This window comes from Cynoglossus semilaevis, chromosome 2, assembly GCF_000523025.1.
Source record: "Cynoglossus semilaevis isolate Cse_v1.0 chromosome 2, Cse_v1.0, whole genome shotgun sequence".
Taxonomy (NCBI): Eukaryota; Metazoa; Chordata; class Actinopteri; order Pleuronectiformes; family Cynoglossidae; genus Cynoglossus; species Cynoglossus semilaevis.
In genome coordinates, this window is record NC_024308.1 from 1,977,306 (window position 1) to 1,989,386 (window position 12,081).

The 12,081-nt window shown below is 43.5% G+C and overlaps 1 protein-coding gene and 1 long non-coding RNA gene across 2 annotated transcripts in view; one reads left to right on the top strand and one right to left on the bottom strand.

The window, feature by feature from the left end:
- The window catches only part of LOC103393515 (insulin receptor-like), a 49,152-nt gene extending 42,789 nt beyond the window's left edge, over window positions 1-6,363 (top strand). Inside the window, exons 11-23 of the mRNA XM_008330515.3 lie at window positions 444-642; window positions 756-894; window positions 1,066-1,219; window positions 1,369-1,517; window positions 1,911-2,067; window positions 2,210-2,306; window positions 2,391-2,458; window positions 2,599-2,828; window positions 3,073-3,183; window positions 3,282-3,444; window positions 3,725-3,854; window positions 3,937-4,071; window positions 4,565-6,363. Coding sequence (XP_008328737.1) covers window positions 444-642; window positions 756-894; window positions 1,066-1,219; window positions 1,369-1,517; window positions 1,911-2,067; window positions 2,210-2,306; window positions 2,391-2,458; window positions 2,599-2,828; window positions 3,073-3,183; window positions 3,282-3,444; window positions 3,725-3,854; window positions 3,937-4,071; window positions 4,565-4,919 — 2,087 coding nt within the window. The 3' untranslated portion in view covers window positions 4,920-6,363. The remainder of the gene's footprint in view (window positions 1-443; window positions 643-755; window positions 895-1,065; window positions 1,220-1,368; window positions 1,518-1,910; window positions 2,068-2,209; window positions 2,307-2,390; window positions 2,459-2,598; window positions 2,829-3,072; window positions 3,184-3,281; window positions 3,445-3,724; window positions 3,855-3,936; window positions 4,072-4,564) is intronic.
- LOC112486783 (uncharacterized) lies at window positions 3,922-6,867 on the bottom strand. Its single transcript, XR_003049271.1, has 4 exons — window positions 6,617-6,867; window positions 5,356-5,465; window positions 5,204-5,242; window positions 3,922-4,056 (listed from the first exon to the last, which is right to left on the bottom strand). It is a non-coding gene; the product is annotated as an uncharacterized LOC112486783 (long non-coding RNA).
- Between the last annotated feature and the right edge of the window lie 5,214 nt (window positions 6,868-12,081).

The window sequence follows — 12,081 nt, forward strand, 5'->3', positions numbered from 1 at the left end:
TTTTTTATTTAATTGAACTCCAAAACCATAAAACTTATATATTTGATCAAGTTTTTTCTTATATCAATTTTCAGTCAGTCTGTTTTTTTTTTTCAGTGTGATGCTCCACCTTATTCTGTATTCTTCATCGATTTCTTCTCTGATCCACAGAGCCCACGGTCCCTCTGGATCCCATTTCCTCGTCCAACTCCTCCTCCCAGATTATTCTCAAGTGGAAGCCTCCAGCAAGTCCCAACGGCAACATTACCCACTATCGGGTCATCTGTCACAAGCAGGCGGAGGACAGCGACCTCTACAAGTTCGACTACTGTCTACAGGGTCAGTATCCAGAGGCTGCTTCGCTCACGTCCACCCGATGGGAGTTCAGCTGTGAAGGAAATCAGCTGCTGCACTGGTTTGATTCTCTGGATTTCTCTCATGCTTTGTTTTTTTTCCTTACCCAGGGATGAAGCTACCTTCACGGACTCCCACCCACCTGGACTACGAGGAAGAGCAGAAATGGAATCACACGGACGAGCCGCTGTCAGGTGGCAGGTGCTGTGCCTGCCCCAAGACGGACAGCCAGCTGAGGAAGGAACAGGTGGAGCTCGAGTACCGCAAGGCCTTTGAGAACTACCTCCACAACGAAGTGTTTCTGAGCAGGTACAGCTGTTTGGTCCCAGAAATGACAGTAAACTTTTGCACATCGGTTCATTTAAAGATATAGGGAGCATATTCATGTTTTAAAAATGATTTCTTCTTTGCCTTTTCTCAAGGCCGTCTCGTCGACGACGCTCGGTGGGTGTGGCCAACACCACTGAGCCCCCGTACTTCCTCACCACAGTCCCTAGTTTACTGTTTGACCCCGACAAATCCAGCTCTGAAGATGAAGACAAGGAAGAGGAAGGATCTAAGGTACGAGAACTGCTTCCGACAAAACCACGTTTGTGTTTAAGACACGTCAGGCCGTCGGACTGAACAGCAGTGAAACCTAAGAGTTGATGAAGAAAAACAGAACGTTAATAAACTTTAAACAGCATTTGTATAAAAAAATAATAATTAAAAAAATCAACATCTCTACTTCAGGTGGAGCTCAAGGTGTTTTCAAAGGAGTCGACAGTCATTTCCAACCTGCACCATTTCACCAGTTATAAGATAGAGATCATGGCCTGCAACCATCCCACGGACCTCAAACGCTGCAGCATTGCTGCTTTCGTCAGTGCCCGAACCATGCCCAAAGGTAGGAACAAATGCGTCTGTCACATGCACACTTTGTTTGCTTAAGTTCTGTCCTCGACTCTTTTCACTGCCTGACGGTTTCTGTAAACCCAACTTTAGTAAAAGGTCTTTAATATTTTCAGTTTTTCTTTGTTTTCTTCAACCCCACAGAGAAGGCAGATGACGTTCCAGGCCCTGTGACCCATGAGATAGTGTCCGCTGAGCCTCCGTACGTGTTGATTAAGTGGAATCCACCCTTGTCGCCCAACGGCCTCATCATTCTCTATGAAGTGTTTTACAGGAAAGTTGGAGACACAGAGGTCAGTACTGAGTCAGATGACAGATTTGTTTCTTTACGTTCTTATTTGTCGTTGTGTGCGTTCACATGCCGTTACTGTTCACTTACCGTTTCACTGCCTGACCCTCGGTGCCAGTGCAGGTCTGTTACCATAGAGACAGAGGCAGACTAGACAGAGACGATATGTCCACTGCACCACAACCACACTGGAAACACACACACACTACTCACTAAACGCCTCACATTTCAGGCAAAACACCAGAGAATCTTCTGCCTCTACTGCTGGAAGTTAACACCATTTTTTAAAATTATTTATTAGTCGTGCTTTTATAAAACTGACAACAGAGAAATCACTTTGAAAGTTTTGAAATTCCTCCAGACACGAGTGTCATCTCCTCTTCTTCTTCTCTCGTAGATTCACACAGCGTGTGTGTCACGACCAGCCTACCTCAAATCAGGTGGCACGAAGCTGCCACTCCTGCAGCCGGGGAACTACAGCGTCAGGGTCCGAGCGACGTCCTTGGCAGGAAACGGTTCTTATACAGAGACCACCTACTTCTTCATGCCCAACCGTAAGTCGGGGGGAGGGGACTGTAAAAGTTTGGTGAAAAAAAAAGGTTGTTTTTTCTTTTCTTTTTTTGTGTTACTTCTTAATTCTATTACACATTATTGCAACCCCTGAAATGACCAAGCGTCTGTTTGTGGTCAATGCAGCGGACCCCGGTCTGGTCTGGATCGTGATTGGCCCAGTCTTCTGCTTCATCCTGCTACTGTTTGTTGGAGGCGGAGTCTTCTGGATCTTGAAGAAGAAGTAAGATCTTTGCTCAGAACAGAGAACATTAAGTAGGAGTCGGGATAAAAACCGGAAAATAAAAATGCCGCTGTTTTTCTACAGACAAAGTGAAGGTCCGACCGGACCGCTCATCGCCTCCTCCAACCCTGAGTACATCAGCGCTAATGACGGTAAGATGACTCTCAGTAAACAACGACTGGTGTTTGTATGATTTGAAAAAGTGTGATGGTTGAGCATTCGCTGGAGTTTTATGTTTTTTTTCGTGAATGTTTCCCTGAATCAAAGCAGTAACAGGCGTCTGTTTCTGTAGTCTATGTTCCAGATGAATGGGAGGTTCCCAGGGAGAAGATTATGGTGATGAGAGAACTGGGTCAGGGCTCCTTTGGAATGGTGTATGAGGGAATCGCCAAGGACATTGTTAAAGGAGACCCGGACACTCGTGTAGCTGTCAAGACGGTGAATGAATCGGCCAGCCTGCGGGAGAGGATCGAGTTCCTCAACGAAGCCTCCGTGATGAAGGCCTTCAGTTGTCACCACGTGGTACGACACCATTTTCCTGCAGCCCTTTACAAAGATTTTTCCCTGACAGTTTTATGAGAAACCCCTCAGCAGCTCTGCGTGCACCTGTGACTTGTAAGATGTTGTAAGACTTCTGTGAGAAAATCGTAAGAATACGGATCAGTCTGCACCTCAGTCGTTAGTCTACAAATACAGAACACGATGCACAGGAAAAACTGCTGTTATCAGACAGCCCGGTCCTAACTGTGTGTGTTTCTTCCTGCAGGTTCGTCTCCTGGGAGTGGTTTCCAAAGGTCAGCCCACTCTCGTAGTAATGGAGCTCATGACCCACGGTGACCTGAAGAGCTACCTGCGGAGCCTCAGACCAGATTCCGAGGTGAGTGGCTGCGATAACCTCGGCTCACGGCGGCACAGTTATCGTCTCCCTTTATCTCTGTAAAGTAAATCTACCTTCTTTTTTTTTTTTTTTTGTAGAACAACCCGTCCGGCCGTTCACCCCCTACTCTGAAGGAGATGATCCAGATGGCTGCAGAAATTGCAGATGGCATGGCCTACCTCAACGCCAAGAAGTTTGTGCACAGAGATCTGGCTGCCAGGAACTGCATGGTGGCAGAGGACTACACTGTAAAGATCGGAGGTACTGTAGACCGACGTGGTTGGTCTGGGTGCTGACCGTTAGCTCCTTAAAGATCACAAACAGGACGACACAGATACGAAGTACAAATATGTATATTTTTTTTAGTGTTACAGCTTCCGTAACATTTGGAAAAACTACCTGTAAACTCGTCTTTAATTTTGGTTCCGAGACTGTAAACTCGTCTTTAATTTTGGTTCCTGACGGCAAAAAAAAAAAATTCCACATTAATGTTTACATCTACAGTTTACAATAATAGTGTTGTTTTTTTTAACTGCCACAGATTTTGGAATGACCAGAGATATCTATGAGACAGACTACTATCGTAAAGGTGGGAAGGGTCTGCTTCCTGTCAGGTGGATGGCTCCGGAATCCCTGAAGGACGGAGTCTTCACTGCCCATTCTGACTGCTGGTATGGACTGGACCGCTCGATCCCAACTTACCCATGGTGCATTTGGTGTCTTATTTCTCCACGTGTGTGTGTGTGTTTGCAGGTCTTTCGGTGTTGTCCTGTGGGAGATCACTACACTGGCAGAGCAGCCGTACCAAGGTTTATCCAATGAGCAGGTTCTGAAGTTTGTCATGGACGGAGGATACCTGGACCGACCTGAGAACTGTCCAGAGAGAATGTGAGTGGACACTGACGTCACTAAATAGTTTCAAATTCTGTATATCTGTTTTGTTTTTTTCTAACGTACATCAAACCCTTAGAAGAGAAACAGTTGAAATGTTTTTACTTTCCCTCCAAACATAACAATGTCGTCGAGTCACTTTTTTACTGCCCGACCTGCGCCAACGTGTTCAGGCAGGTAAAGTGGGTCAGACACCACCAGTGAAATATTTAAGGCCCAGATCTGACCCACATTCAACACAAATGACACTTAATTCATCCCACATATGGTGCCTGACTCTTTATCGCCCCCTCCTGGACAGATCTGGGCTCCAAACTGGGTTTTGAATCACTGCATATCAACCAAAAGTATATATTAGGGACGATCAAAGGATTGTAATTTTTAATCTGATTAATCCCAGGGTAGCTGTGCACTAAACACAACTAATTATGATTTTACTTAATTACAATTAATCACCATTAATCGTATAATGTTTACTTCTCCAACACAGGCACAACCTGATGCAAATGTGCTGGCAGTACAACCCCAAGATGCGGCCGTTGTTCCACGAGATCATCGAGATGCTGCGGGAGGACCTGCACCCGTCTTTCCAGGAGGTCTCCTTCTTTTACAGCGAGGAGAACAAAGTCCCGGAGACTGAGGAGTTTGACCTTGACCTGGAAAATATGGAGAGCATCCCTTTGGACCCTTCGTCGTACTCCCAGAGGGAGGAGAGCTTAGGCAGGGACAGCGGGCCCTCTGTGGCCCTGAGGGGGAACTACGAGGAGCACGGTCCCTACACACCCATGAACGGTGGAAAGAAAAACGGACGAATCTTATCGTTGCCGAGATCCAGCCCTTGCTAACGTTTCCTGTTCCCCGAATGAACTTCTCGAAGCGCCTCCGCTCCTCCTCCTTCCCTCCTGTTCCAGTCCGTGTTTTTCTCTCGCGTTCGTCTCATGCTCCTCACCTTTTTTTCCCCTAACAATTCTTATTTTTTGGAGAATCCTTTCAAGAAATATGATACCCAGATCTCAGGACTTTTTCTTTTTCTTTTTCATGGCTGCCACTCACAGGCCAAGGGATGCAAACACAGTGCAACACCTTTTAATCGTTCTCACCAACACGCCGGGCTGTCGGATTAACGTACCTGTTGTTTTTCGTGCTTTTCCCCGTTTCCAGGACTCGTCTGTTGTGATGGAAACGCAGAGAAAGACAAGAAACGAGAAAAACAAACTGTGAACTCCACAAACCTTAGACAACCAACATGGCTGCTTAAACTCCAACCTCCTCAAGACTCACCTGCTCGTTTCTCTCCCTCCCACGGAATCTGCTTTTTTTTTTTTTCCCACCCGTTCCTTTTCTTCCCAGTGAAATCCTTTTACTCAGATAGTGGCCTTCTGATATGTGGCCTGTAAACAAAGAGAAGTCTCTGTGACAAACACACTAATATCCTTCTGAACAATTCAGATTCAGTTTTTGGAACAGCGGGAAAAGAACGCGCAAAGACCTGATCCTAGAACAAAACATTTATTCCTAGAATGTTTTTCTGTTTCCTTGTCGTTTTTTTTTTTTTTTTTTTTTTTTGTCCTGTTTTGGTTCTGCAGAATTCCAAACTACACACAGATTCATCGGGTGTTTCGTGAATAATTTTAATTTATTTACTTTTACTGTTATTCTCTCTCTCTCTGATTTTTCTTTCTGATCTTTTTTTTAAATTTCTGTGTCTGGACTATTTGGCTGAAGGATATTTAAACAGTTAAGATTTGGACAAAAGAGTTCCTCAGACTGACCAATAGCTGCTGCTTTGATATATTTTAGTGGGTATATAAATCTCTAAATATATATATATATATACAATACATGTATATATATATATATATGTGTGTGTGTGTGTATAATATATATGGGATGTTGGTATTTCCATACCAATGTTTTATATATAATATATGACATACTGATGTTTTTGTAAATAGTTCTTATTATTGTATGATTTTTATTCTGTTAGTATTTTTGTTTCGACAGATGTTTTTCTTTTTCTTTTTCTTTTCTTTTCAACCCTTGACTACCGACAGTGCTCTCTGTGTCTTCGGCCTCCAGACACCAACCCTTCAAGCACTTTTTTCCCCCATTTGAATAGGAAAAAAGAAAAAGAAAAAAGAAAGCCACAAAATGTCAAGTCAGCCGTCGACTCACTGCTCATCTTTTCAAGGTATCGACCTCGTCCACGCCGAGGGATGTTGAAGCGACAGAGAAATCAGACTCACAAAAACAAAAAGGAACGGAAGTAGAAAAACCAAAAAAAAAAAAGACAAACAGAAACAAAAGCTTTAGGTCAAAGGGGAATAAGGTCTGACGTGTGTGTGTGTGTGTGACTGAGTGTGTGTGTGTGTCCCTGTCTGCTCCCGCTCCACTCTGATCTCACAGGTTTATTCGTTCACACCACCGGCCTCTTGTCAGCGTCGTCTCTGGTTCTAGTCCGACGGCCGGGGCGGAGCCTTTCGTGGATCGTTTGATCAGTTTGTCGTTGTGGTGCGTTTCACTCGACCTCCTCAGTTCTCACCTGGTGTCTCTGAACGATGTTGCTGGAAGCGTTGTGGTTAAACCCTCTCGCTCTCTCTGTCTCTGTCGTCGCCTGCTGTCAGGACGTTCTGTTTGTTCTCGACTCAGGTCTGACGTTCCTGAATTCAGCTGGAACCGCCGGTTCCCTCGTCTCCTCTGTTTCTCCCGTCTGACGACGAGGTTGGAACCTTCGCTGCGTTTCAGCACCTGTCGTAGAAAATCCTCGACTCGAGCTCAGTTGGCAGAGATTGTACTGAGTCAATACTTCATTCTGACTGAGGTGGCGCTAACTGTAACGTTTGTCAACACTGACATGGTTGGCTGGGTTTTTCAGTGCTTTTTTTTTTGTTTCTCCCCGACGTGTTCTCTGTCCACGCCCCACCCCCCACCCCCCGTCTGTTTATCTCCACCGTGGGCGACACTACTTCTCAGCAGATGTATTTTCTAAGAATCGTTCTGGTGTGGTTTATCTGGACTCACAGACCGGTGCGGTTGCCAATCGAGCCGAACAGCGTTCAGCACTTAATCAATAGCCAAAGTTTTGGCAGCTTTTTAATCAACAACAAGAACTGGAGTCGAGGGAGGGGAAAAAAAGAAAAGAAAAAAAAGCTGCCTCCGTATTTTACCAGTGCCTTCTTGAACACACAGCCACGTCTGGGCTACTGCTATTGGCTGATTAGAAACACACACACACACACACACACACACATAGACCTCTCTGATTGCTGTCTGTTAGTTCTCGGGGGGGTGGGGTTAAACACTGAAGTTAATCATTGGAGTTTGGGATTATTTGGTCGTCGTCCTGAGGAGATCCAGTCTTTTTTTTTTTCTCTTTTTTTTTACCTGTAAATAATCACTGACAGTAGATTTGGGAAATTGAAAAGAAAATGCAGAGAATCTGATGTTTTTGTGTTCACGTCGTTGAAATGATGGACCTTTGCCGTGTCACAGTTTTTTGTATTAGAAAAAAAAAGGAACTCAAACTCTAAAGTCAACAGTTGAGTGACTGGACACACTACATCCTCCACACCTGAAGTCGGGTGTCGCTCTTCTCTTCCGCTTATCTCGTGTTTGTCTTTTGCAAACATATGCAATTTCAGAATAAGATGGTGCCCATAACTTTAAAATACCAGATATTTATTTTATTACTGTCGTTCATCGTCGTCGTCGTCGTGGTGTAAGGAGACAGTTAACGTGTGAGTGGAGCGTTGACGAGGAGGTGTTTGAGAAGTGGAGCGGCGCAGGAGTTTGATATTGTACAGTAGGAGCAGCAGCAGTACTAGTTAGTTAGTTAGTTAGTTTAGTTAGTTTAGTAATGTAATTGTCATTGTCTTTGTGTTTGGCCAGAGTCTACCTCAGTGCATATGGATGAATCAGTCTCAAGAGCCGAAATCAACCCCGTCAGTCACTCAGTGTCCAAAAAAAGAAAAAAAAGAATCACCTTTGTCCTGGTGATGTCCGCTGTGGCTCAGCCTCTGTCCTGGTGATGTCCGCTGTGGCTCAGTGGAAAACCTGACAGTTTTTAACACCTAGTGCTGTTGTTCAAGGTCACGGAGGAGGTCATTGGAATGAAGAACAAAAAAAAAAAGGATTTTTCCTGTTGTTCATGAGCACAGACTGTTACTGTCACTATGGAGGTTCAATTTTCATCATTTGCTTCTGGCAAAAATATTGGTCAAAAAAAAAAGTTGTTTTTTACAGAACGTCACACGTCTGTACTGGTTCTACTGTTGTTCACCGTGACATTTATAAAAATCAGACTCTTCTCAGTCTGACTGTGCTCTGATTGGTCGACAACTCTCCCTTCTGGCCTTGAACAGAAAACACTAAGTTTTAAAAAACAAAAGTCAAACCTTTTCTGTGGTTTTTGTTGAATATTCCTCCCTGCTCATCACTTTTCTGAAGTATTACCGTGGACTTTTCTTTACCCTGAGTATTTACTACACGTGTAACGTCCGACACTAATTTGGCTTTAAGGACCGTGAATCTATCTGATATCGGCGTAGTCACGGGGGTCGTCTGTGGAGTCGGTGATGTAGCGTTACGTCGTTCCTCCCGACTGTACGTACAGCGGCGGCCGTGCTAACGTCCTGCACGTCGCGTCAGACGTCAGGCGTGGCGTTAGCCCGGACACAAACCTCGGACGTCGTACTGTATCTGTGACGCCGACGTCGTCTACACTACACTCTGTGGGCGTGCCCCCCCTGGTGGTCAGAAACAGCGTTCCAGTCCCACCTGTCCTCCACTCGATTCGCCTGTCTCTTTAAAATGTTCAGATATTTTTTGTATGTATATTTTTTCTACTGTGAATATCAAAGAGATGACCTATATTTTCTGTCAATGCCATGGATTTGGGGTCTGTTGTGGCTGACCGGGGAGGCTGACATCTGGGCTTGTTGAGTTTTAAAGGAAAAAAAAAAGAGAATAAAAAAAAAAACAAACAAACAAAAAAAAAAGCTGGACTGGGACAATCCTGTGTGCCATAAGAACTTTTAACAGACATGAAATCTAGATTGTAACTTTTCGTCTCAGGGAGGCGGCCTGATGCTTTGTGGTTGGAGGATAACGAGGATGAGGAGGACGAGGAAGAAGGAGAGCTCGGACTTTTTCTCTTTTTTTTTCACTCTCTTTTTTTTTTGTTTTGTTACAACAACAAAACCCCAAACACACTATTTTGTAAATTTTTGTCCTCACTGCCCCTTAAAGATGATCTGAAATCCTCCTCGTTCTCTGATGTGAAGCGGTTTGGACTGCCCTCTAGTGGTCGAATGGGAGAAGTGCAGGTCAAGGGTGGTAAAGCAAAGAGGGCCTTCCTTACGACCCATAGTGCCTTGCTCTGACTAACAGCCGACCTGACCCCTCCCACTTCCCAGTCCACGCCCGCCCAGCACTGGTGTGTCTCCATCCACCAATCACTGAAGAGGACTCATTCACCTCCACACACACGAAAAGAAATCTCTTCAGTTATGGATTTTATGGAATTTTTTTTTTTTTTAATTTCCAATATTTTCATTCTTTTCTAACCTAAACAAAGTCAAGCAGTAAAATGTTAATAAATAAGTAATAAAAAATATAGCAAAACATGAACTAAAAGACATCGCCGGTAGCTGTGTTTACCTAGAGGAGATCGAACACAGCATTGTGTTCCTCACTCTGATTGGCTCATCCATCGTAGCATCTCTAAGCAGCTCCCCTTGTCTGTCCGCCACTTGTTCACTTTACTCTGCGCTGCTATACGTATAGGACGTTGCCGTAAAGGTTGTGCTCTTGTGTTTAGCGTTCCAGTCCCGCCTGTCCTCCACTCGATTCGCCTGTCTCTTTAAAATGTTCAGATATTTTTTGTATGTATATTTTTTCTACTGTGAATATCAAAGAGATGACCTATATTTTCTGTCAATGCCATGGATTTGGGGTCTGTTGTGGCTGACCGGGGACGCTGACATCTGGGCTTGTTGAGTTTTAAAGGAAAAAAAAAAAGAGAATTAAAAAAAAACAAACAAACGAAAAAAAAAGCTGGACTGGGACAATCCTGTGTGCCATAAGAACTTTTAACAGACATGAAATCTAGATTGTAACTTTTCGTCTCAGGGAGGCGGCCTGATGCTTTGTGGTTGGAGGATAACGAGGATGAGGAGGACGAGGAAGAAGGAGAGCTCGGACTTTTTCTCTTTTTTTTTCACTCTCTTTTTTTTGTTTTGTTACAACAACATTACCCCAAACACACTATTTTGTAAATTTTTGTCCTCACTGCCCCTTAAAGATGATCTGAAATCCTCCTCGTTCTCTGATGTGAAGCGGTTTGGACTGCCCTCTAGTGGTCGAATGGGAGAAGTGCAGGTCAAGGGTGGTAAAGCAAAGAGGGCCTTCCTTACGACCCATAGTGCCTTGCTCTGACTAACAGCCGACCTGACCCCTCCCACTTCCCAGTCCACGCCCGCCCAGCACTGGTGTGTCTCCATCCACCAATCACTGAAGAGGACTCATTCACCTCCACACACACGAAAAGAAATCTCTTCAGTTATGGATTTTATGGAATTTTTTTTTTTTTTGAGAAAACTACAAATGTTTTTCCTGCTTTGTGAAAGAAAAGGTGTAATCTGTAAACCACGTGACTGATCGTTTTAAACCAAAATAGAGAAGAAAAAAAAAAAGGAATCGATGAACTCGTGTCCAAAACTGCCGCTCTCTTCGTGCATGAGAAATGAATTCTTCATCGCAAAGGAATCACCTGGTAATTTGATGTTTACTGATCTTTTTTTTTTTTGTGCTTCTTGTCTGTCTCTTTTTTACAGCTATGCTCCGAAGCACACGCAATAACCCGACAAAATTTGAAATGCAATCCACTCGTTCCAGATATTTCAGAACGGGGGTAAAAAAAAAAAAAAAATGAACTGAATCATAAGCTCTTAACTGTAAATATCACCGTCAGACCTTCTTGGCTCTTGAAAATAAAATGAAAAGCACTTGATTTTAAGAGAGTGGAGGTTTGATTTGTTGAACTCTGATGCCCTAAAAAAAAGACAAAGTGGTTGGACAGAGCATGCTCGTACCGCAGGGTGAGAACAAAGCATTGTATGTATTAATTTTGTTTTTAAGAAAAAGAAAAAAGTATTACGTTTTAGAGATTTTTGATTTCTGTTTTTTTTTTTTTTTAGCCAACATAGGGAGGAAAAAATACCGTGACCTTTATTTCGTTTCTGACTGTAAACTTTTACTACTCTTGTACATTATGGATTTACCATTGTTATCAGTGTGTATATAACTTTTTTTCTAAATCTCAAACGTAAGATGTTTTGGCTTCCTCTTTGTTTCGTTTTGGTTTCTCTTTTTTTTTTTTTTTGTTCTGTTCATGACACCACCCACTACACAGAGAAGAGCAGAGTCCAAATCTGTCTCCAGTCCCACGGCTTCGGCCCGGTTTTGAACCCGACTCTTAATCTGACACGTGTTTCTGAATGTCAGCCCAGAAGTGGGTCCTGCATTTACCCAGAAAGCTTTCTGCTGTCCCAAAAAAAAAAAAAGTCAAACCACGGCCTGTTGCAAATGTTGCTGTATGGAACTGTTTCTGACGAGAAAAATGTTTGTGTTCATTTGATTTTTTTTGTATGTGAAAAACTGGAAAAGACCACTGCACTTCCTTCCCGAAGAGAGAACACGCGTGAGAAAAAAAACCCCAAAATAAGCTATAAAAAAACCTTTGGACCGTAGAGCTGCAGGAGTTTGACACTCACGTCTTTGTCAGGAGGATCACGTCCTGACTTTTATATCTGGAACACTCTTTTTTTTAAATTAATGAAGTAATTTAAGAGAATTTAATCCATGGTGGGAAATGAAACTCTGAGTTCTCCGAATGAATTCACCGTCTTCCTCCTGAGTTCCTTCCTCCTGGACTTCCAGTCTCTTCAAATATCAGGACAAGGTTTCATTTCATTTTAAACATTTTTTTTTTGCGTTGGACTTCAGTTC